Source organism: Cyrtonyx montezumae, unplaced genomic scaffold (assembly GCF_038088225.1).
Source record: "Cyrtonyx montezumae isolate F1298 unplaced genomic scaffold, pur_monq_1.0 scaffold_0, whole genome shotgun sequence".
Taxonomy (NCBI): domain Eukaryota; kingdom Metazoa; phylum Chordata; class Aves; order Galliformes; family Odontophoridae; genus Cyrtonyx; species Cyrtonyx montezumae.
Window position 1 is genome coordinate 6,145,836 of NW_027071824.1, and position 24,144 is coordinate 6,169,979.

Sequence of the window (24,144 nt, forward strand, 5' to 3'; positions counted from 1 at the left end):
GAATTAGCATTATAGTTGACTAAACCCAGAGTATGCCTCAGAGGTCCAGTTCCCTACTGAAAAAGACCAGAACACCAGAACTGCAGATGAAGCAATGCTGAATACAATTTTATAGTGTTGCTAGCAAAGACCTTCCTGCCCCAACAAACACAATAGCAATGACTGTCTTTTTCCTCTCTTACTGGTCTCTTAACACATGTAACTTCAGACTTCAGTGGAAAAACATACATACAAAAAAGTAAGTATAAAAGTATACATATATATACACAAACAAAGCCAATGAGTAGGGTCAACTCATTTTACAATTACGTTTCCATAGTCGTCTTCAATCAGATTAATGCTCCAAGACCAGAACTATCACATTAATGGTTACTTTATTATCAACAAAACCTTTCCTAGCCAAAGTAATAAAGTCTCTATAGGAGCCCGATAACTTTACAAGGTGACAGCATTTCTGTGTTTATTGTAAGCCATTTCTACCGTGAATTGCTAACAACTTTTCAAAGGGTAACACTGATTTGGAAATGCAGGCATACTAATACATCAATTGCCATGACTAATGTATAAACTTTTAATGACCTTGGCAAAATCCATCTTTCATTGGGCAAGTGCCACTATTTTGACTGCACAAAATGTTTTGGAAATATGTTGAAAATTATACATGTTTTGAAACATATTTCAGGATTTCAGTACAGCAGATGAAGCTATATTTATAAAGTTGGATACTGAGGAAGAAACACACTCAAGTTGTGCAAGACTTTTTAAGAAGAGACAGCTTCCAAGTATTGTACATTCACAGAATGTTGACTTTTTAATCCAAATAAAATATCTCAAAAAATTTTCATTCAATCACTGTCATCTTCTTGTTTTAGACCACCTCCTTGTTCAATACTGCCCTCTCCATCACTTTCCTTATCCCAGTCTTTCATAGATGCTCCCATCATGAAGTCATCACGCAGTATATTCCATTCAGGTCCCTCTTCAGACTTCACTTCACCCTGTGTGTTTGAGGGGAGGAGAAGGAAGAGGATGATGAGATGAATGTGAAAGGGGCAATAGAAAATGAAAAGCCTTCACATAACCACAATAATGCCTGACATAAACTTGCACTGGGAGATATACCAAAGGCCAGCACCTTGTGCAAGTGTTACACAGATAGACAGGGGAATCGTAACTACCTGATGCAAATAAGTGAATTTGTTTTAACCAACCAATAAAATGAATACAGAAAAAAAAAAGTTATTCCCTGTGGATGAAACAGTCAACCTTGGGCATGGCTTCCTTTATTAAAATCTTTCTTGGCAATCAAAATGGATTCATGATATCATTTATTAACCCCCAGGTACTGCTTCATTAGAACACTTCTTGGCACATTTCTAAAACACAAATATGGATTTAATAAAGGCTTTAAAAAAACAAATTTAATATTTAACATATTCCACGCTACATGAACCAAATCCCCTTTATGTGGATTATTACCTCACTACCTGGACTTGTCATATGGTGCAAAGCTGCCTCTAAAAGAAACTGAAAGTTGATCTACACTCAGCAAGCCAACAACACCTTATTCCAAATTTTGCGCTTCTTCAAAGTGGATAAACTGAGGCCATGCTAAACAGACCGGTGAATAATAAAGAAGAATGACAGGAGCCTTAGTTTCAGTTAGCACTGAAAACATTGCTAGGCTGTAGTTCTGAGTGACAGCACACACTTGGGCAGTGCAACAGCCCCATCCTGTGGCAACAGTCTTAAAGAACAGGCTGAAGTAATTCAGACATTTGAACGTTACTGAAGGAAAACACTGAAAAACGCTCAATATGCCAAAGAAGGACTTCAGACATTTAAGCCTCAGTAACAAAATACTTCTGAGGAACAATACAGCATAGTGTCCAACGTGCACACAAAAAATTATTCTACCAAGGGGGAATTGAAAACAATTTACTTTTGTAACATCTTCGAAACAAAGGTATATAAGCATCTCATACCACTGTCTTTCCCACTCCCCTGCTCAAATTGGGGAAATTGCTCAAAATGAGGGGAACTGATTCACCCTCATTTAATTACCACCTTCTGATGCTGTACTATCAGACAGGGGTTATTTGTTACAGTATCCTCTGCAGATGCAGATCATGTAGTTTCTGGGAGAAAATAGCATATAACTTAAAAGTAAGAGAAATAATTAGAAGAAAATGCAGATCTGTTACTGCAAACATAACATCACACCAAGAGAAGCTACCTGAGCATGAGAAGTCTGCCAGACAATATATTTTTCAGTTGATTTTAAAACGTGACTTGCCCTGCAGCTCTCTTTGAAAGGTGACTCTCACAAAAATAAGATTACATGACTTGACATCTTCTCTTCCAAAATGAATCTGTGAGGGCCAGTTCAGTAACAACCATCAACTAAAGCTGTTCAAAATGCAGTTTCTTATTCTTCTTCTTTTATTTTGTCTTCAAAGCTGCTTTAATTAGTGGCTATTTCTAACTACAACTCTCCCATCTCCAGCAGCAGTGGAAAAACAGCAATTCATTTCTTCCCCAGGAGAGTGACTCCTACTTTCACTGTTGAAGCAATTCACTACAAATGCTATACCCAGTAAAGTCTGAAATCATCTCATACAGGGTAATCAATTGACTGGAATTAAAAGAGTCACAGACAGTGTAGGTCCCATACAATGAAGGTCTGTAGGGAGACCTTAAGATATTCTCAGTGGAATAAGACATACTAGTGAAAATTCTGGTATTGTTCTGCACATTTACCTTTCCAGATTAGAGTAAGGTCAGAATGATTACAAAAAAACAATTGTTTTTTCTTTTTTAAATCCCAGATCTTTTCGAAATAATCATTATTTGAACATAGAGTAAAACGTAAAATACTCAACTGGAAAATCCCCATTTTCTTTACAAAAATCCAATTTTCTTTTCGCAGTAATAATGAAACCAACAGAGATATCATTTGTATTTCCCACACACTCAGAACAGACATTGTCAGCAGCAACAGCAAAAGGCTACTCAAGCTTTGACAAGCCAATGCTCAAATATCACAATCCACTATTCAGCAAGTGAACAAGAGAACAAAAGCAGAACCTGAACAAAGGGGAATGCTGATCCTCCACAGCACTACCCACTATGCATGGAACCACAGAGGTTTGAATAGAGGTTTATACACACACTAAGAAGATGGACAGAGGCAGCATATCCATTCCTGAAAGATGAAGATTAAATACTTGAAAGCAAACATTTAATCAATTTTAAGCATGCTCCCAAGTGAAGAAAACCTGACATTTAGTATCTTCATTCCTAACTCATTTATCCTTCTATTTTTCCATCACAGTAAAAACCATCCATACCCATTCTATCACAAAAAATTCCTGGGGTCTAAAGAAAATATGCAGCAAGAATATTTGTACAATTAACAATTAGTTCAACTCCAATACTGCTTCCCAACTTGTTTTATAAAAGAATGTTAATGCACTTGGGTTTTCAATACTATAATCTAGCCCCATCTAAGTAAAACAGAAGTGATTCTTGGCACTTGAAAACTAAATCAGCTTCCATTCTATACAACTGCCTTTGAACTCCAGTCAGCTGTTCATCCACCTCTCCCCACATACCACCGCAACACTGAAGTCCCCTTTGAACATCCCCAAAGGCAAACAGAACAGGCTATATAAACATAAGTGCTTAACACTATGGGAAACAGTAAGGTAGGGAGTGAACAATTGTTTTTGTGGGTTTTTTTGTTTTGTTTTCCCTTTTATACACAGATTTGAATGGGTTTGTTCTTTGCCTGAAGGTGTGGAACCTATTTTAGAGGGTCAGAGAGGGAGCAGTTAGTAACGTGCCTCCAGAGTCACTAGTACACAGTGATGCATTTGCTATCATTAGCTGCAATGAGAGACCAAAACCTGAAGCTGTGTTTACTCCACAGCAGATTCCCATTTGCTGGCAAAGACAAATAGCCACCTGAGGAGAGATGATTATACCACAAACGCCATCTCACATGCTTGATGTGCCACTTAAACTATCACAGCGATGGCTCAAGTCTGATACAACAAGGATTTTGCACTGGTGATATATTTCCCAAACTAATACTGGCTAGAAGAAGTTATTTCTGAAAGCTGCACCAGAACAAGAACTGAAATTACTGAAGTCCTAACACAAACAAATCAAACAACCAACAAACAACAAAGCTTAGGTCTGTCACCCAGAACAAGCAACCATCACTTGCAGGATCCAGGCTGGAATTGTCTCCTGGATGCTTCTGGAGTAACACAGAGTTTTACATAGCACAGGCTGATGAAAATGCTATAATATTTATTGGTGACAGTATAAAAAGGTATACCCTGAATGTAGAGCAAACAAATTAAAGACGGCATTTGTGCCACTCCAACATCTGCACTTGCACAACAGCAAAAAACCCTCTTGCAACATAGAGATTCCCCTAAAGTCCCAATTCCTCTACTGTTCAGAAGACAAAAACTTCAGGGCTTTTCAAACATAAGAATTACAATCAGCACACTGGGCTCCCATGTCTATGCACTGTGAAGAAGATTAAATACCAGAGCTTGCAGGGGCATCTCTCCTTAACATCACATACATTAAACGTTTATTTGTACCTGTCAGGGAAGGAATTTCTAACATAAATATCTCTAAAGCAATGACTTCAAGCCCTGAGAAAACAATCCTAACACATCTAATTAATTTGAACTGCCTCCTCAGGTTCGTCTGTTTTGCTCAATTTAAGAACATGAAATACAGGGAGGCTTTTGTCACTGCAAAGAAGTTAAAAAGTGTATCTGCCAAAATGCATTCTCACATACAGCTCACAATCACCCTCCCTGCCAGGCTACATCTTTCTCCAAATGACTGCTGCTATTCTCTTCCTTATCCCCAAGAAAGCTGACATAAGCCTAGCTCAAAAAACCCACACACATACACTGACCTACGTTAAATCTCTATTAAAATATAAGAACGTGCGCGCACACACACACACAGAAAAAAGCACTTGAGAAGAGGAAAAAATGCAAGACAAAGAACACCAGGAAAATCTTTACCTCTAAAGTTCATTTTCAGTAACACTCAAGTTCACACACTAAGAAAATGTTTCCTCGGTTTTATCTCAGCTAGAAGTAAATAGAACTATAGCTTAAGTATCTCAAGCAACAACACAAAGAGAGCCCAAAATGTAATCATATATAACAGGGGAAAAAAAAAAGACTAAAAACACTTGGGCTTAATCATCATTACTCCTTGCAATTTTAACTTATTTGAAATACAGTGAAACCTTTAATATAAGAAAGTTTCCTACATGCACCTGACCCCCCAAAAGACAAAAAAAATCCCCAAAGATCTGGAGACTGAGACTATGTGCTGTACCTGTCATTGACTTAAACTTCTGAGCTTAAATCTCAGAAACTCACTTGGATTTTGGAAAGCACTCCTAAGCTTAGGGCATGCAGTTTACATAATAGAAGTCTACTCTTAAGTAAAGGAATGCTACACAAACATTTTTGTCTTAAAACAAGAATCACTGAAGTATCATTTACACTCTCTTAATGAGACTGAACTCAATTACCTTGCTATATTTGAAGTGACACAATGCCAAGCATGGTATGGGAAATATATTCAGACCACAAAGCTTCCTGCACTCACTAGAAGCTACAGTTACAATGCTAGTACACAAATACAAAAATGAGTTTGCGCAACGTTTTGAATCCTGGTGGTTCCCAGTCAAACTTCTCAGCAACTAAAGCACTGGAATTGTTATTAAAAGGCAAGGGAAACACAACAAACACTGACTTTTTTTGAGCACAGCCAGAAGACCACCCAGAACTTAATGATCAGCAGGAGAGATCTCCCCATCCTGATATTCTCCTTTGGGGTTTACTACAACCAGGGATGTGTGAACGAGAAAGAATGCTATGGGCTGGCATGCAGAAGCTTAAATATGTTACAACCTTGGAAAGGTCAGAATTGCACCACAGAAATTCTAAAAACAAGCATTCATCTGGACTTCAGAAAAAAAAAAAAAGATCAGCATCATTATGAAATGCTCAACTGCAGAAGAGAATCACAGGCATTTGAGAAAACAGATTTCTTCAGCCTCAGCTCATTAGAAACCTCATAAATCAGTATTTGTCAGAAAAAGCAAAAACATTCAAAGAATTCAAGTGTAACATAGGGTCCTTCTGCATACAGGAAGATCTGGAGCTCTTCAGCTCTTGCAATGCTTCAGTTCGGACAGCAGCTGTCTCAGAAATCCTTCTGCTGCACAAGGAATCTTACCACTTGCTGCTGCAAGAGTATGCTCAACTGCACAGGCATTCTCCTCACATTTTTAAAGCAATAATACACAGTACAGAAAAACTACACCTGAGAGCTACTCACATAAAACAAACAAACGCCATCGTATGTGTTCCTGAAGGTATCATGCACCTTCCAGGGAACACAACTCTGCATATAACTCGTGAAATCAGTTTAATCATCTCCTGTTCTCAGTCAGAAGACAGAGTTCAAAGTTTCTTGAAGCAACTTACATGGTCCAGATCCTTCTAACTGATGACTTCAGTTAATGCGCACACTTCGCCCTGCTATAGTGTTTAAAATAAAATTCAACCACCTACATACACAAGAAAAGTCAAAGCAAAAGAAAACAACAAACAGGGCACGTTCTTTACTTCTTCTTAGTAGTAATTTAAATTTTAATGAGTATTTAGAAAAGGATAGGCTTTTTTAAAATGTTTAAGTTGTTGGGTTGTTTTAAGAAAAAAAGTAGGCATGCTAAAGTATATCTTGTTCTACTTCTAATAACTTACAAACACCTTCTCTTGCATAGGAAGCCATTGTAACAGAAGAGCTAAGAAATTGTTAGTAATTCAGCATACTAATTCCTTTTAGACCACTCCTATGCATACTAGAAGAAAGCCACCACACCTGAAGATAACCTTTGCCTAAAGAAATATAGACCTTGGAGTTGATTCACAACAAAGATACAAAATATTACAAGTTAGCTATATTAACAGTTCCCCTTGAGGAATGTATTCTACTATGTTTAACTCACATTCTGTAAAACACAAAGCAAGATGACCCTGTCCTAAAGATCAAGCATCTCCAACTGTCAGACAAAAATACCTCCCCAGAAAGTCCACAAAAAAGCATTTTTAAAGTAGGTACCACAGGGCTGTACCTCTGGGCATGGTACACCTCCCACAGGAGGAATTTTTTTTTCCTTTTTCTTGTTGCAATATGTGGAGTAGCCACAGGACCCATAGCAGGAGCAACTGCACACTCATCACAAGGGTTAGAGCAACAGCAGAGTCTGTTGCAATGCTCAGAGCACTGCAGGAACTGGAGCTGCTGCAGAGTTTATCTCAGGAGGTGGTGGGACTGCTGTGTTGTCATCAGATCCAGAAGCATCTTCCTCCGTTTGAGGATGCTGAATAGCACTGAACTGAGCTTGACAGGCCAGGCCCCAGCATGCTGCAGTGATTTGTACCTCTTTAGAATTGTGAGGGTGACAGCAGACCTTTTCCACATATTCTACTAGTCTTACAGGATTCTGCAGTTGTTCAGAGGTTAAGTTCCAAACACCTGCCCATACCATCCCACCCCACCTGCCACTCAGAACTATCCCATTTCAGGGCACATCTCTGGGCACCACGATTCTCAAACAATTGTTTTATTTTAAACATAACCTCAAATGCATTCATGACACAGCAATAGGAGCACACTGGATTGAACAACCCACAGATTTTCAAAATTCTCAAGAGCTATTGTAAGTAGCTCTTGAGCTCTAGGAAAAGAAGGAAAAGTGAAAAGGAGGTTGAGAACTGTTGGAAAGCATTCTCCTCCATAGCTAGGCTCCCCAAGCTCTGGTCGGATCAGCTGTTATCTTAACCCTGTTAGTCTCACATTGGGTGTCAAATTGACTGCTGTGGTGTAACCTGGCAGGTAGCTGAGCACCACACAGACATTTGCTCACTTCCTCCCCTTTCCAGTGGGATGGGAGACTGAATCGGGAAACAAACAAAAAAACAAGAGTAGAACTCATGGGTTGAGATAAAATTATTTACTATGATAGAGAAAAGAAAGAGTGTAATAGTTATGACATATATACATATATACACATGAATGTATATAACAAGTGATGCACAAGTAATTGCTCACCACACTCCAACCAATGCCCAGCTAGCCAGCAAGCAGAGGAAGAAAGAACTCCCACCCCCTTCAAAACACCCTCCACATGATGTTACATGGTATGGAATATCCCTTAGGCAAGTCAACTGTCCTAATTCTCCTCCCTCCCAGCTCCTTAGGCTCTTTGCAACACTGTTTAGCAGCAGCTATAAACATTGGTGCATTACAAACATTGTTTTTCCTCCTACAACTAAAATACAGCATCCTACCAGACACTATGACATGAACAATTTCATCCCAGCTGAAACTAAGACATAAATAAAACTAGGTCAAAGCAGATTGCAAATTATTATAGAGAAAATAGCTGGAAATATAAAGTCCCTGTATTAGGTTGTCACAGAAAACATCTGGAAGCACATTTCCAGACAGTGTACCTTTCCAGTATGTCATCACTGCTAATTTTCATGTTTACCTCTTTTTCCTCCTGTTAAAAAGCAAACTTCATCATTCCCCGTTTGCTTTTACACTCGCATCTGCAACGTCTACTTATCAGCCTTTATACCAACAACAGTGAAATTACTGCCTACCACACTGGCCACTACTATCGCAGCATTCACCTATTACTTCTGTTCCTTCTTCATCTGGCAATCACCATACACCTTTCATGTTTCATCTACTTAACAACAGGATCCTTAAAGCAAAGATGACACAGAACTTAGCTTGATAAATCCTTGACAGCAATCCAATGAGTAGTATAATAGCACATAATCAAAGCACCATATTATGTTATAAACAACAGCTTTACTTTCAGTGCTTATCAGACAAGAATTTATATTGCTAGCTATGGTACTCAAATTACTTTAGTTGTAATCTCTTTGTTCATAAGACAGTAAGGATAAGGTAGCTGCACCACTTCACTGAGAATCTTCATTTTGACTTGGATAAGACCACATTGTCCATTAGAAAGAAAAGCTCTTAGTCCTAGGTAGCACTGAACCTCAGTTAACTACAATCTACTAAATACTGTCCATTATGTAACAGACCATCAGCCGTTACTGGTTAATTACCAAGAATAAACTTAAATGCACTCCTCCTTACCAGTTCCTAGCGATATTACTGAAAGTAAAATAACGAACCAAGTATATTCCTGTTTGGATGTGATTAATAATAAAAGAAAGAACTTTTCCAAATACTTAGCATTTCAGCCTGGGAAACAAAAAAGCAATTCAGAAAAGATAAAGAGACCGGGCCCACATTTCTAAATACATACTTAGTGCAGTAATGAAGACATGGGGGAGTTTAAGGATCAGCTTTCCCTCGAAACATAACCCAGATCCACAACATCCTTGTAACAAGGTGCAGTTTCTGAGCCCTTGCAGCATATCTGGAAAACACACAATTACAGCAGAGGTACCTAGGAGCAACGGTTCAAGATGAAGTCCTTTTATACACCATCCTTCAGAAGTCCAGTAATAATGCCTTTTAATAGCTTACTTCAGAGCAAACAGTTTCAATTCAGAACAGATTTTTTCAGTTGTCACCCCTTTATGAAAGACACTTAGATTTCAAGCTGAGACAGTTGCCTAAGACTTTCTGCATGCTATTAATAGAAGCTTGCCTGCCAACACAGTAAGGAAGCACACAGCATATTGACTGTCCAGGGTATTTTCATCCAATTTTTAAAATGAATTATCAGTTTGCAGATTTCTGAATTATAAGAAAGATCTGTATTGCATTCAGGTAAACGATGCTGAAATAATCCAGTTTTCCATTAAGACTCAACAAGAGACATAGCAAAACAAGCCCAGAAGGTTGTTTCAAATGAAGACTGTAAAAATAACCCAGTCTCTTACTTCCAGCACTTAAGAAATCATATCAGCTGATTAGGAAGAAGTGGGCTAATAGCCTTCTTTTTCTGACTCAGGATTTCCACTTACATTTGAGTCCTGAAACAAATACAGCTAGGCAAAACATAAAAGGAGAAAATAAACAATGAACTGCCTCTTGCATATTTTCATTACTAAATATGAAATACTGAAGTTTTTATGACTACTAAGCACCTTGCCTGGCTAAATGCTCCTGCTCTCATAGTCCATACTTTAACTTAAATAGCACTCAGCAAACAGCTTTCCCAGAGAGGCTCTGGATGCCCCCTCCCTGGAGGCATTCAAACCCAGGCTGGAAGAGGCTGCAAACAACCTGATTTAGTGGGACGTGTCCCTACCTATAGAGAGGGGGTTGAAACTATACAAACTTATAGGTCTCTTCCAACCCAAACCATTCTATAATTCTAAGATTTTGCAACTGTAAAGAAAATCAATACCAAGTTTGAATTACCCCCAAAAAGGGTCACAGTTACAATAAGAAAGATTTGCTTACCTATCCCAAGAATCAACATTCACCAAATACTCCAAAAGGAAGAATCTCCAGATAGCTGTTGCAGGCACCCCTTAAATGAGGCTTAGGGAAGAGTGGAACCAGGCTCCACCCGTTCCAGTCACACAGGTGAATTGCTTTCACCTGTGCTCCCAGGTCTGGCTGTGTCCCTTCACCAGGTGCTCCATCATTGGTTCAGGCTGTGACTTAGCAATTCCCATAGCACCGCTATTTCCCTCACATCTTTGCGTGCAAACTCATTAAGAAACAGATTATACACCTGGATATTCCCAGGCTGCTTTTCAGAAGTTAAAAAATGAGAGTGAACACTGCCACCCAATCTTTCCTACTTTCAGAAACCCTCTTCTATAAACTCTGTGAAATGTTTAGCTATGTTTTCTCTTATTTCATCACTCTGTCTATAAGAGAGTTATGAAAAACACAGGAAGAGGACAGCAGCTTTTACTAAGGGTTCCAACTCAATTTACCAGGTAAAAGTGGAATGCCTTTTTAAAAACAAAAACAAAAAATATGTCTTCTCATTAAGACAAAGCTGTGTCCACAGTCCTAACCTCTTGAGATATTCTCAGGGACTGTGTTGGTTGAAAATTTTAAGCTGATTCATTTAGAAGCAGTAATCAGAAGTCATTAAATATCAGTTTGGTGGGATGCAGTCAGTGGTCAGCAGCAATTAGGGATGCAGCTGTTTGACAGTTGAGGCATTTTCTACAGAAAAGCCTGAATGAACTGAAATTTGGAAATAATTTATGTTCCCAATAGAATAAGGACCTGAAACATTCAGAAAAGAGCATTCTGTCACTGCTGCAGGAAAAAAAAAGCATAATTAAAAGAAATAATGGAAAGATTTTCCCCAGCTCTCATTGTCACACAGTACACTTCTACAACTTGAGTAAAAAAAAAAACCAAACAGATTAAGCTGAAGACAAATTTCCTTTTAACGTAATTCTGCAGATCATCATTTTACACTTCAGTACAACAATTCTAATAGAATTTGACATTTTGGATGTCTGTGCTTTGTATACTTACAAAAAGATCAAAAGATGATGTATACCACAAGTTTGTGGTTATTTTAGACATAGTTTTACTGAAAACCAGCTTGGCAACATTGTCCAAGAAAACAGAACAATACCACAGCCCCCCAGTGCATTAATAATGAAATAGGCACGTTACTCGAATATTACAGATGGAGCTGTTTCAATATTGCCTGACATTTCAATTGTTAGTCTCTGTTTATATTCACTTAAACTTGCCAAATTTCAACTACATTAGGCTGAAATTTTCCATTGCAGTCACCTGCCTCAGGCTGAAGTTTTTGCAATGTTTCAGCTAAAATTACTTCAACCAGTTTCAAGGAAAGAGGAACTTAGAACATTTTGTCTACAGCCCTAAAGAGGAAAGAAGTATTTCCTACAGGCACTCATTAAAGTCTTGTCATGCATTCTTTTTGAACTTGAAAAAAAACATTAGATTACTATTTTGGAGTTGTGAATACATCTTTTGCTATCTCCATTACCATATTCCCAAATCTGGCCAAGTTTTATAAATATCTGGGGGTCCAGACTCCCCAGAGGGAAGTCATTGTCTCAGCTGATAAGTCAGTAGCCAAATTCTCTTAAAATATCTGTTCTCACTGATCACACACTAGATGCATCTTAGAAGCCTGCATTAAACTGGACCATGCATGAACAATGATGACAGAGAAAACAGGTTCTTTTATGCAAACAGTTGTTATGACTGCTGTAGCATTAGGAGCCAGAGCACAAGACTGCATGCTTGGCCCTAAAATTCAGAGGGAAAGCACCTGTTTGAACCACAAAATATGAAGAGGACTAAAAAAAAAAAAAAGAACAAAAGAGAAGTGGAAACAGTGCAAAAATCACAGCCCTTTCCCCTTTCTACCTACTATTTAAGAAAAAAACAGACCCTGCAGCAGAAAATAGAAGTGGAAATTTGAGGACACTAGAAAAAGGGTGAACCTGAGATCAGAACCACACAGTTTTTTTATTCCCTCTTACCTGGAAGTAAACTCACAATGTCAAGTTCTTGATATCTATCGATCAAGTAGACATAATTCTAGAAAACACCTACATTCCCATGCTGAAAGTCATGGGCATATGTCATCAGATAGAAAACAGTTTGTACATCTTAAACACTCAACACCACTGATGACCCAAAAGTCAGTCCATCTCTCTGCAAACAGATTTAAATGAAAGTTGTCATCATCAAATAGTTTCTATTTATAGTACAGCCACCTTTCATTTTAGGAACAAAAGGAAGATGGAGAATGGCACACTGGGTGGCAGGCTGCGCTGCACTACAGTTATCCGAAGGATATAAACTAGAATACAGGATGAAGTCAGGTCATTGGCAACTATTTGTACTAAAACCAAACTCCAAATATACAGGAGCTGACCTTCAAGAATGTACACACACGTGAGAGAGATGCAAATGCATGACTTAACAGTGAATTCGAGTTGAAGTTTCTGTGGATGCAATGGGAAAACATTTGTTAAAATTAGAAGAACAACCTCTACATTAGTCACAACTGAAATGCATTAATACTTGGCTGTCCCATCAAACTGTTGGCACACATGCATGCATTAGTTACTCCTTCAATTAGTTCTGTAAAGCCAGGACACAAGATTTGTAGCAATAAACCTGTGCGACTTTGAAATGTCATTATCACTTAAGATTAACACTTCCTTTTAAACTTGAGAGCTGCTGATGCATCTTAGCTAATTCATAGGAGAAGTGTATGCCTCCATCCTCACGTTTCAGGAACAAATTACTTCCTACAGCTGGTTAAAGAAATTGTTCTGACTTTCCCCACAGAAGAAGCATATAGAAAAAAAAAAATAATGGAAGTATTAATCCCCTCCCCAAATCTGTTATATGAAAACAGTGGAAAAAATGCAGAATGAGATGCCAACTGCCACTACTTAGCAAGAAAAAGAAGGCAGTCACTTGCATGTTTTAAACATATTAAATTTTAAGCTGGAAAGCACAGTTATATCTTTCTTCAATTAACTTGACAAATGAAAGCTCCACGTGACGACTTGCATCCCGGAGAAGAAAAACAAAACAGTCTTAAAATATCTTATAGGTGGGAAATAGCCAAGATCTAACCAATAAATACATGTGCTATGTAAGGATTTTGTTGAACAAGATTTGATAGCCATTGCATCTCCCAAGAAATGCTTCCAAAAAAAAAAAAAAAAACATTAAAAAACAAGAAAGCCACCACTCAAAACTTTATAAACCCACTAAAAAAAGCCCCCAAAGCATTGAGATTTTTTCCCCCCCATTATTACATTCTTATTCCTCATTACAAAGCTTTCAGATAAGATGATGGTGGAAGAAGGAAATTACATGATCTTACTCAGAGACAAGCATCGTGTACAGTATCTTGGAAGAAAAAAAATAAGGGAAAAACATTACACAAGTCAGCTGTCTCAGCAAGGATTAAGAAATACCTCGATAAACAGTTAGTGATATGAAAGGCAAAGTTTTTGGCTCCAGCTCAGAAGAGTAATTACTCCCATCTGGGCACAGAAAACCTGAAAATGGATTAGTTTCAAATGGCACAGAAAAAAAAAATCTCAGCCTGACAGTTCGTCTCTCACAGCTGCATTAGGTGGGTACACCACAAGCTGTTTGTGCCAATGGCTAGAAGTATGAGACTATAAGCAACAAGCATTGGCAGGGGTACAGGTTACCTGTTCTTCCCATGAAAGCATGACATGGGTGGAAAAAGAATGCACTTTTAAAAAGGTTTGTGCCACACCAAAATCCCACCACTACAGATAGTCTTTACAGAGCATTTGATTTATTTTTCTCATGCATACCTACCTATACTTGACTAAATACTCAACCACAACAGCACTCTTTAAGGGACATCTTCAACAATTCCTAACACTTAGGAGAAGCCAAACCCTCAAAAAGATGGCAGCAAATCTTTCATTCAAAAACCACTGTAGAGTAAAAAAACCTAATATTTGCCCATCCTCGCAAATATAGTAAAGCCTCCTTTCATAGCATAAGGAGTGGGCGAAGAAAGTACTGCTTTCATTGGGAAAACTTTATTCTGCTATTTTTCTTGCTGGCTGCTTGTTTTATGTGGGTGTGGTAGTGTTTTTATTGTTCTGGACTATATTTTAATTGATGGCACAAAGCCTAGAGTTTGGGATTGGCATCTCTTCCATCATTTATGTTAAAATAAATATCTTCCTCTCTCTTTAAAACAAACAAAAAAAATAGAATGAAATACATACTATACTCTCAATTGCTAAAAGAACGCAGGCTGTTACAAGAGGAGAAAACAAACAACTTGAAAACCAGCCTTAACAAACCTAACAAAAGCCTTCAGATGGCTCTGAAAATTTACCAGGATTCTGTTGTAAGAAAATCACCATCTCAAAGCCTCATCTCTACTCTTCTTACACTCTCTGAAACATACTCAAAAGACCAAGAAGCAAAATGTACAACTGTGGAAGCCAGCAGTACTGCCCAGTGGCAGGATGTCTGTATAAATCTGATGATAAGACTGAAGATCAAAACTTGACTTCAATCTCAGGAATTAACTACTAAGAAGACGGGAGCGTACTAAATTGGTAAAATACATTCCCATAAGTAATAATGGCAGATTAATAAAACTCCTCTTCAAGCTGTCATCAAAAAGTTTGGTTCAGCACTGAATGGAGAGGCACTGACACAAATACAACGGGACAGGGAAGGAAGAGAGTGGCTCTATCCAAGTAAACATTAATATAAAAAAAAACAAAACAGCAACAACAAAAAACAAACAAACCCACAAAATAGCCTCAAATTCATGATGAAAGACTCCTAAGTCTGAATTTCTCGTACACAAGCAACGTGAAAGCAGCAGCAACCAATGCTCAAAAATGACTTTTTACTAGTCAGTACCTAAAGTGTTCTCTACAGCACTTGAATGAAAATTCACTGTTAGCAGTGCTGCCAATAAGACACTTCTCCTGTGGTAAAGAAACATTTGCAACCTGTTTTCTGAACCAGTAATTAGAAAACTGTCCTTCTGACAAAGAAAAAAAAGAACCCCGGTTTTTACTCAGCTGTTGATTCATTGTCAGTCTGCCATGTTTCTGCAGCTGATAGATATTTCTCGTGACTGTTGAGTTAATAACAATCTTGACCAGCCTTTAACATCAGCAATAGTAGTAGGCAATGGTATTAGCAATGTTCTGCTATTCAAGGGAATAAAACAAAACACAAAACAAATAAAGACAAACAAGAAACCACACATGTGCCCTCCATCCAAACAAGCAAGCTGGAATTATTTAAGGAGAAATAAAGTGTCAGCACGAAGCTAAACTGCTCTCATTATCCAAGGAATTTAAAAAAAAATATTTTAATGTTACATTTGCATGAAAATTCTATGAGTTCTTCATGTCAGGCAGCATTTCAGCAAGCTCCCCAAGCACATACAAACAAAAAGCATATGACAAAATGTTGTCTCCCAGCTGATTAAAGTATTTTTTTCTGGCACCAAAAAGCCACTTAGTTAACTGCTGTGAGTCAACACCAACAGAAGTATTCCACCCACTATCAAGCACAAAGTTCAAACCTGAACACAAATGGAGTGTCAAAAACACACAGCTTCTGAAACACAAGAAACTGTGTGTCTGAACAACTTCTTTTTAACCCTGAGCTACTTACTGAATTGATTGGACTGATAAAAACTTAAACAAGTCCAAATAAACTGTCTACCTCACCTACGTTGGGAAAAAGGTGTGTTAAAATACTTCTTTCCAAAACATTTTATCAGCAATAAAACTCCACCAGTCTAACACACAAAGAAACTGAGAGAGAAAAAGCCTACAATTGTTTTAACATATTTGAGTTTCTCTCTGTTGTAGTGCTCACTTGTTATGTCAAAACCCTGAAGTTCCCTAATCCACATCAAACAAGTTTGAAATGCACTCATCTGTGGATACACACAAGTAGTACAGTCACAGACACCATTGTTCTTGACAATTTTAAAGAGCTCGTAACTGCTATTGCCCAAACTGCATATGTCATAATTCATTACAATCCAGCAGCTTGTTCCATGATGTGCAAAACTCAAGATAAAAAAAATAATAAAAATAGAATAATATATGTATTTTTAATAAAAACATAGGTAAAACAAGTTATTTGTACACAAGGCTCGATGTCCTGTCAGGAGAACTAAGTAAAGGCAAAAAAAAAAGGCTAAGTAATCAAACAAACAAACAAAAAAAAAAAGCAAAGCACCTGGATACAGCTGTTCTGCAGAGCAGACACATCAGGAGACTACATACAAATACACTGAGAAGGTACCTTGTATGCAAGCCTACCTGTTTTCTTTTTGTGGCCTTTCTAGCAGAATTAGGGTTTCCTTTAGCACCATCCATGCTTCTTAGAACATCGATGAAATCTTTCTTTGAAACAGATGACAGCAGTTTAGCACGTTGCCTTTCAGATTTTGCACCTTTCTTCACCTTCTCGTCAATGTTCTTTTGGTGTGTCCTGACAGCATTAAATAGCTGCACAACACCTCTAGGGAGGAGGTGAACAACAAAACAAAAAAAGCTTTTTAACTCAAGCTGCCTTTATAAATATGGACCTCCTATCAAAGAAACTAACCAGTTCAGATGTCAGCTGGCTTCTAGTTCCCAAAAGTGGTTACTCAGAACCTCCATTCTGTGAAGTAACATCCACTACAATACAGGAGGCTTTCAATTTTCAATCATCCTTTTCACTTATTACTAGAAACCAGCAGCAGAAATCCACACACAGCTTTTCAGATCCCAAAGCAAGCATGATACATTGCACTATGATCAATACAAAAACACATTTCAAGTCCAGAAGTATTCTAGTCATTCTACAACCAGCTATTAAATTCCTCATATAAGAGTTTAAGGGCAGCTGAAGCAGGGGTACAAAGAACAGGAGTGAATCTTGCAGGGAAACAAGCAGATACAGATCAACATGGTGTTCCACACAGAACTAGATGAGCACCACTACAATAGTGCAAATCAGGCAGCTGTGCATAGCAGCCATGGATCTGGTGAATCCTCTGCAGAGAAGGGAAAAATGGAACAGCAGAAACAATCGTTCCGCATTAAAGTAAGAAAATAAGGGAGTCTAACAAAGCACTTCTGTTAAGCAAACGTTACATTATTGTCTAAATTTTTATGCTTTCATAAACCTTCTGAAATCTTTGTTCAACTTGATACTGTAAAACATAGATCTGCATATAAATCACTTGGCTCCTGCTAGTCACTTCTTAAGAGTTCAATCTGATTGGAAACAGATTACCTGCATGGGCCTCTTTTTGGCCTTTTCCTCCCTTTAAGACATACATGTATTTAAGAAAAGCTTTAAAAAAAAAAACAACCTTCTTACCTTGTAGCAATTCTCTGAAGATTTCTCTCTCTTTCTCTGTCGTTGACAACATCTGGCTTCACTCGGCACATCATTTCCCACTCCCGCTTTTTATCAATCTGTTATAAATATTGTTACATGAAATAAGTGGCACGGGGCATTTGATAATGCAGCATACTCTAACAACATGTGGTAAGATGACCAAAGAAAAGATAAATCAACAAAGCTGTTTGGTTGAGGGTAAGGGCAGCTCCAGCACTGGACGACAGATCTGAGGCAAATCGCTTGTGCTGACAAAAATGGGGCCCCAATGAAATCTCAGTCATTTCCCTTCTATAACACAAAGTTGTGCCAGAGTGATGCCCCTGGATGAGTCAAGCAAAATGGGGTCTAGCAAAACACAAGTGCTTTCACGCTGACAGCTACAGGCAAGGAAATGATTCAAAAAGCAGTTCTGAACTCCAATACTTCACAAGCCCATCACAGAGAAACTTATAAATAATAAATCTATGGGCACATCAAGGCAAGCATAATATCCTATTTTGAGTATCAGTAATTTGACTTCCCCTACTGAATTAATCACGACGCAGGTTTTGTGATTGACAGCAATGCACTGCAAAGACTACAACAAGCAGAACTCAAGCGTAAGAGTACCAAATGCCCACTGGACAACTGTGACAGGACAAAGGGGAATGGACTTAAACTGATAGAGGGAAGGTTTAAATTACTAATATCTGAGGGGAGTAAGGCCCTGGCACAGTTGCCCAGAGAAGGTGTGGATGTCCCATCCCTGGAAGTGCTCAAAAGTAGGTATGATAGGCTCCTCAGCAGTCCTGCCCACAACAGGGGGCAGTAATTATCTAATCTCTGAGGTGCCACAAACCCATGCCATTCAATAACTCTGTGATTCCCTTCTACAACTCTATAACCACGATGTACAACACCAAATTTTATCTTTTTTGAGGTTCCCAACCCAGAACTGATCATCTGATCAAAGGCCACAACTCCAGCAGTAGGAATGCTATATTTCCCCAGCACCTCCATGAGGTATTAATTAAGAATACCCCAACATTCAACAATCTAACAGAGTTCTTAGTTCTGATGGTGTTTCATTAAGTCTGTTTTACACAGAACTTCAAAGCCCTTATCTTTATAACTCCAGGCAGACTATTATGAATTCACAGGTTTATGACCATGTTTTAACCTTTAATCAAAAGAACTGCCCTGTTCTAGCTCTCACCAGCAAGAAATTAAAAAAAGGCAGACTGATCTGAAGGGTCATTAGTGACTAGTGTGAACTGGTCAGCTTAAGAGACCTGCAGCTCACCTCTGCTTTGCAGTACTTCCACATTTATTGTATGAGAGAACGAGTATTTAGAACAGCTAGAATTGAGGAGATACCTTACCAAAGCACTATTGTAGGGGCAGACTGTGGCCTAACCACTGTATGTTCCACACTATCAGAAGGAAATCTGGTTGACTTAGTTCTAATGTTTCATCTTGCTAGTTCTGTTTGTCAATGCATTTTTAGACAGAAGGTGAATCAATTACAGTCTAGAATTAAAACTTCATATAAACACACAAAGAAACAACACAAACTACAGTTTCATTTTCTTTGTATCATTATCAGATTCAGAAGTAATTTAGGGAACAGACACCATCAAACTATCTACCATGAAAAACCGAAAAAAGGGCAAACCAAATCAAAAGCACATTATGAATTACTGTAATATTGAGGCCTTTGATTTATGAAGTCACAAAAGAATTTGACTGTTTTCTGCTCTTTCTTTTCCTTCCCTTCTATGAGAATTATTTCCACTTCTAATGCCAATAAAAGGAGTTATATTCCTGATTAGCAATAGCAAATAGAAGCCTGAGCTTAAGCTGCTTCCTTCATGCTCTCAACAAAAACACCTTAGGATTACTGACAGCAACAACCCCGCTGCCAAAGATCAGCTTGTCTGATGGCCCAGAAAATATAGTAAGAAAAAAGATCTACAGCATAACTGTCTGGCGGGACAAGAAAATGAAACTACCTGAGGGTCAGAATGGAGGAGAGATTCCAAAACCAATAAATGGGTGCAGTACTCTTCGAAGCCCCTGCTTAGGTGATCCTGCCCACATCCCTACCTAACTGACTGTACGATGAAACACTGAGTCTTTTTCCTCACCTTTCTCCTCTTCTCTAGTCTTTCTTGTTTCTCTTGTTCTCTCTCCTTCTCCAGTTTTTTACTCTTGGATAAGATGATGGACTTATTTTGTGGTATCTTTTTGTTAAGCACTTTTGCCATAGCATCTGCCCAGCCTGAACCTGGACCAGCTTTGGAGTTTGCTGCCTCTTCAGCCGCATGGCCATCAACTGCTGCTTCATCCTCATCATCTCCATCCAAGGCTTCACCCCCAGAAGAGTAGCTGTCATCTGAAAGTCCTGAGCTTATCTCAGAATCTAGGGATAAAACAAAAAACAGAAAAAAGAAAGATATCAAAATTTCTGTTTCTAAGAAAATTGTTTCTAAGTTGAACTTGTTTCATGCACAAATGTTATTAGGGTTGAGGTCCATACTCTACCTGATTTTACAATTAATTCCTCAGGATACTGCTCAAGCACACATGAAATCACCATTATGAATTTAGTAGAAAATATACAGTACAAGGGATTGCTCCCCTCAGCAATGTCTTACAGTGATTTAAGAGACTGAGTGAAAGGGAGAAGATAGCCTTAGAAATTATTACTAAAATAATGAGTATTTTTATGACTAGAACTGGGGAAAAAAATACATGTTCCCGTTAAAAGAAATTGTTAACTGTATATATACACATGTATCTAAATATATGTATATCTATACATACTTCTATATGAACTGCAACAGTGACACCTAGTGTTTAAATGCATGTAGCCAGACTAAATTGAAGGTAGGGGAGCATTTCATACATGAAAAGAGACGCATGCTTCAGGATAACGATTAGCTAAGCACGAAGGACACAAAGGTGAGAATATTCTCTGAAACTGAGAATCAGAAGATTTGTCAGGTACCTCAAAAGTAACAGAGCTTTTCTGTTCGGTTTTCTGTTTTGACTCAAGTACTTTGCACAAATAAAACACTCACATTCACTTACCCCACCCTCCCATCAAAACAAAAGGAGAAAATGGGAGTTAAAATACTCAAGACTGGCATCAAGGAATTGCAAGAGAGAAAAGAAAAGTCAACTTGACAGTAAACCAAAAACACACAAAGTGTATTCTACTACTTTCATTAGCTTGATCAGTTGGTCTAACAGTGAGGATGATAAACCAGAATGAAACTAGCTGCAAGCTTGGGGTGTGCCAAAACGTTTGCTTATTTGAGCATCGTGGGCAAGTAGTGTACTGTGACTGTTCACTCCCATTGCATTAATACTTGTGCAACCAGAAGTTTCAAATTACTTATTTAACTGTACAGCATACAAGGCTGTGAAGTCCACCAAGTGATCAGTAGAACAAAGCTGGTTTCTGACTCTCCTGCAGTCCCACCTGCAAAGGGACAGTCCCCACTGGTATTGAGACAGAATAGAATCACAGAGTTGGAAAAAGACCTTCAAGATCACCAAGTCCAACTGCAACCTAATCATACTACCCCAACTCTAATAAACCACCGCTGAAGCACAACTCTGAGCACCACAACCAAACAGGTTTTAAAGATGAGCTGACTGCTGCTCATCCACCTAACATGCAGCTCATTGCCTTTCATCCATCTACCACTCTTGCACTATTTCAGCAAGAGTACTGCAAAAACTGTAAGTCATGTTCCACCAGATCAAGTGCTTTAACTTTGTAAGCATTACTACATTCCTTCAATTACCTTTATCAACCATATCATTATGAGAATGAAGTCAGGATGCGCTTGTCAAGATCTGTTTTCCATAAAATAATGGAGACAGCTGTTAATGATAACTGTTTTAAATCCATCCTATCTATTCAATTAAAGATACACTCAGTGGCAAGACTAACTCATTACTTTGCTTTCTCTACATTCTTTTAAGCAGCAATAAAATACTGTAGCACCAAAACAGTGCTATAAACCAGTTTGAACAGTTTGCACATGGACACCAGCAATTGGTTATCTCTATATAACAAACATGGAAGTGAAATACTGGATGCTTGTTCATTACGTACATGACAAAAGACTGAAGTGTTCACTTTGAAGTTACTCTGTATGGAAAGAGGCATGATTTTTTACAACATCCCTTACTATAAAATTGAAATTAGGAAGTAGCAAACTTGCTCATCGCATTCCAAAATATACTACAAAGTTTATCCCTCCCCCCACCCCCTTTTGGTACATCTCCATATTCAGGATTCCAAATTTTTAAAGGGGAAAAAAAAACAGACCACACTTTTGCACTTAAAGAAGTAGTTGCACAACCACACCCCAGTTCCTACAAGTAAAATAACCTGTCAGATTTCCAAATCTAGGCCTCTTCCTAGCCAGGATATTGTCATCTAATTTGAAATAAGAGTCAGACAGCTAACGGATTTCAAGTGTGAATTCCACATACTGAGAAAAAACTTTCAGTTAGCTAAGAAAGAAAAAAAGCCTTCAAAAATAAAATATTAAAAAAGCTGCAACACCGTGCATCCATTTTCTCCCACGCATAACATCCTCTCCAAATAAGCTAAGAGAATAATGCTATATAACACCAAAAAACAAACAAACAAAAAAAAAACCCATATCTTGCAAGGTAATCAGCACTTTCAACAACTATAGAAAGACAAATGAGGGAGGCTATACATCAGTCAGCACTTTCAGTTTTGAACATGAGAGGACACGTCAACAGTATTATGTAAAGCAGAGATATCTCAAAGTAATGCAAATTGGATTAATTCTATCAGAACCGGTACTTGGAGCTCTGTACTAAATTAGAGAGAGTCCAACACAATTTCCACATAAAAAGACCTCATTATCAGGTGAGAATATACATAACATATAGAACTGTTTGAGTTGGAAAGAACCCTTAAAGTCCATCTAGTCCACCTCCCTTGCAATGAACAGGGACACCTACAACAGATCAACATATCAGAGCCCCACCCAGCCTGACCTTCAGGATCTCCAGGGATAGGGCATCCACCTACCCTCTGAGCACTCTGTATCAGCACCTTACCGCTCTGACGGCAAAGAACTTCCTCCTTATATCCAATCTGTATACCCCCTCTTACAGTTTGAAACTATTCCCCCTTGTCCTACTACAGCAGACCCTGCTAACCAGTCCATCCCCTCCTTTCTCACAGCTCCCACTCAGACACTGAAAGGCCACTCTCAGGACTCCACGGAGCCCTCTCTTCTCCACCCCCAGCTCTAAACATCTCCATGCTTCCCTCATCTGCAACCGTTCAGCGGTCTAGGTGCAGACACGCACAGAGCAGCCCAATTATTTGCCTGGGCCCCTGCTAGAAGCGGCGTGCCTGCTGTGCTCGGCGGGAGAAGCCGAAGGAACCCAGCAGCAGCCGAGTAGTGAGCAGGCACGGCCGGCAGTAAGAAAACCTGCGAGGGGAGCTCAGGCCTACAGCACCCCGCCGGCAAGCTCCTCGTACAGGGCAAGAGTGAGGGAGAGTAGCAACCCAAGAAGGGGAACGGGGGAGAGGAAAGCCACGCCGTTACCGCTAGCCGCCTCCTCGCCCGCCGCCTCCTGCCCTCGTGAGCTCGCCACGGCGGCCGCCATATTCCCCACGCCGCGTTCTTTTGAGCGCCTTCCGGTCCGACTCCCTCTCCAACAACCTCCGTTCCGCCCGACGAGGGTTCCGGGCCGGACCAGGGCGGCGGGTTGCTGTGGTTTGCTCCAGGCTTCCGCACAGCTGTACAGGAGTTAGTGAGGTAGCTCTGTCTGTGCTGAGGAACAGCTCATCCTAAGACACACAGACTTTTTTCAAGGCCTCAGCTGAGTCTCTCAAACCTACGTCGTGCATCTTTATGTTGCACTGTACATTATCTCGAAAGAGAGATGAATCTTTCTCACTGCCAGTCTCACAGATCCTTTATAAAAGGAGCCCACACGCGTTTTGAAGAGTCTATTCTAAACATGGTACAAACCCTCCCAGACTCAGTTTCTTTGTTATTGCTTTTGGATGAAAGACTTAATTTCTGAGGAGTATGAGAATAAGAAACTTCACTCTTCTCCCCTAGAGCACTTGAATCAAAATCTCAGTGAATATCTAGCACTCTACCTCCCATTTGCACTGGGAAACTGATATTC

The 24,144-nt window shown here is 39.0% G+C and overlaps 1 protein-coding gene across 1 annotated transcript; it reads right to left on the reverse strand.

Annotated features, from left to right (window-relative positions):
* Window positions 1-357: 357 nt before the first annotated feature.
* Window positions 358-23,633, reverse strand: RRP15 (ribosomal RNA processing 15 homolog). The gene is made up of 5 exons (XM_065743924.1): window positions 23,553-23,633; window positions 20,088-20,362; window positions 17,938-18,035; window positions 16,887-17,088; window positions 358-998 (listed from the first exon to the last, which is right to left on the reverse strand). The coding sequence occupies exons 1-5, from the start codon at window positions 23,611-23,613 to the stop codon at window positions 846-848; spliced, it is 789 nt and encodes a 262-aa protein (XP_065599996.1). The 5' UTR covers window positions 23,614-23,633; the 3' UTR covers window positions 358-845.
* Window positions 23,634-24,144: the final 511 nt, after the last annotated feature.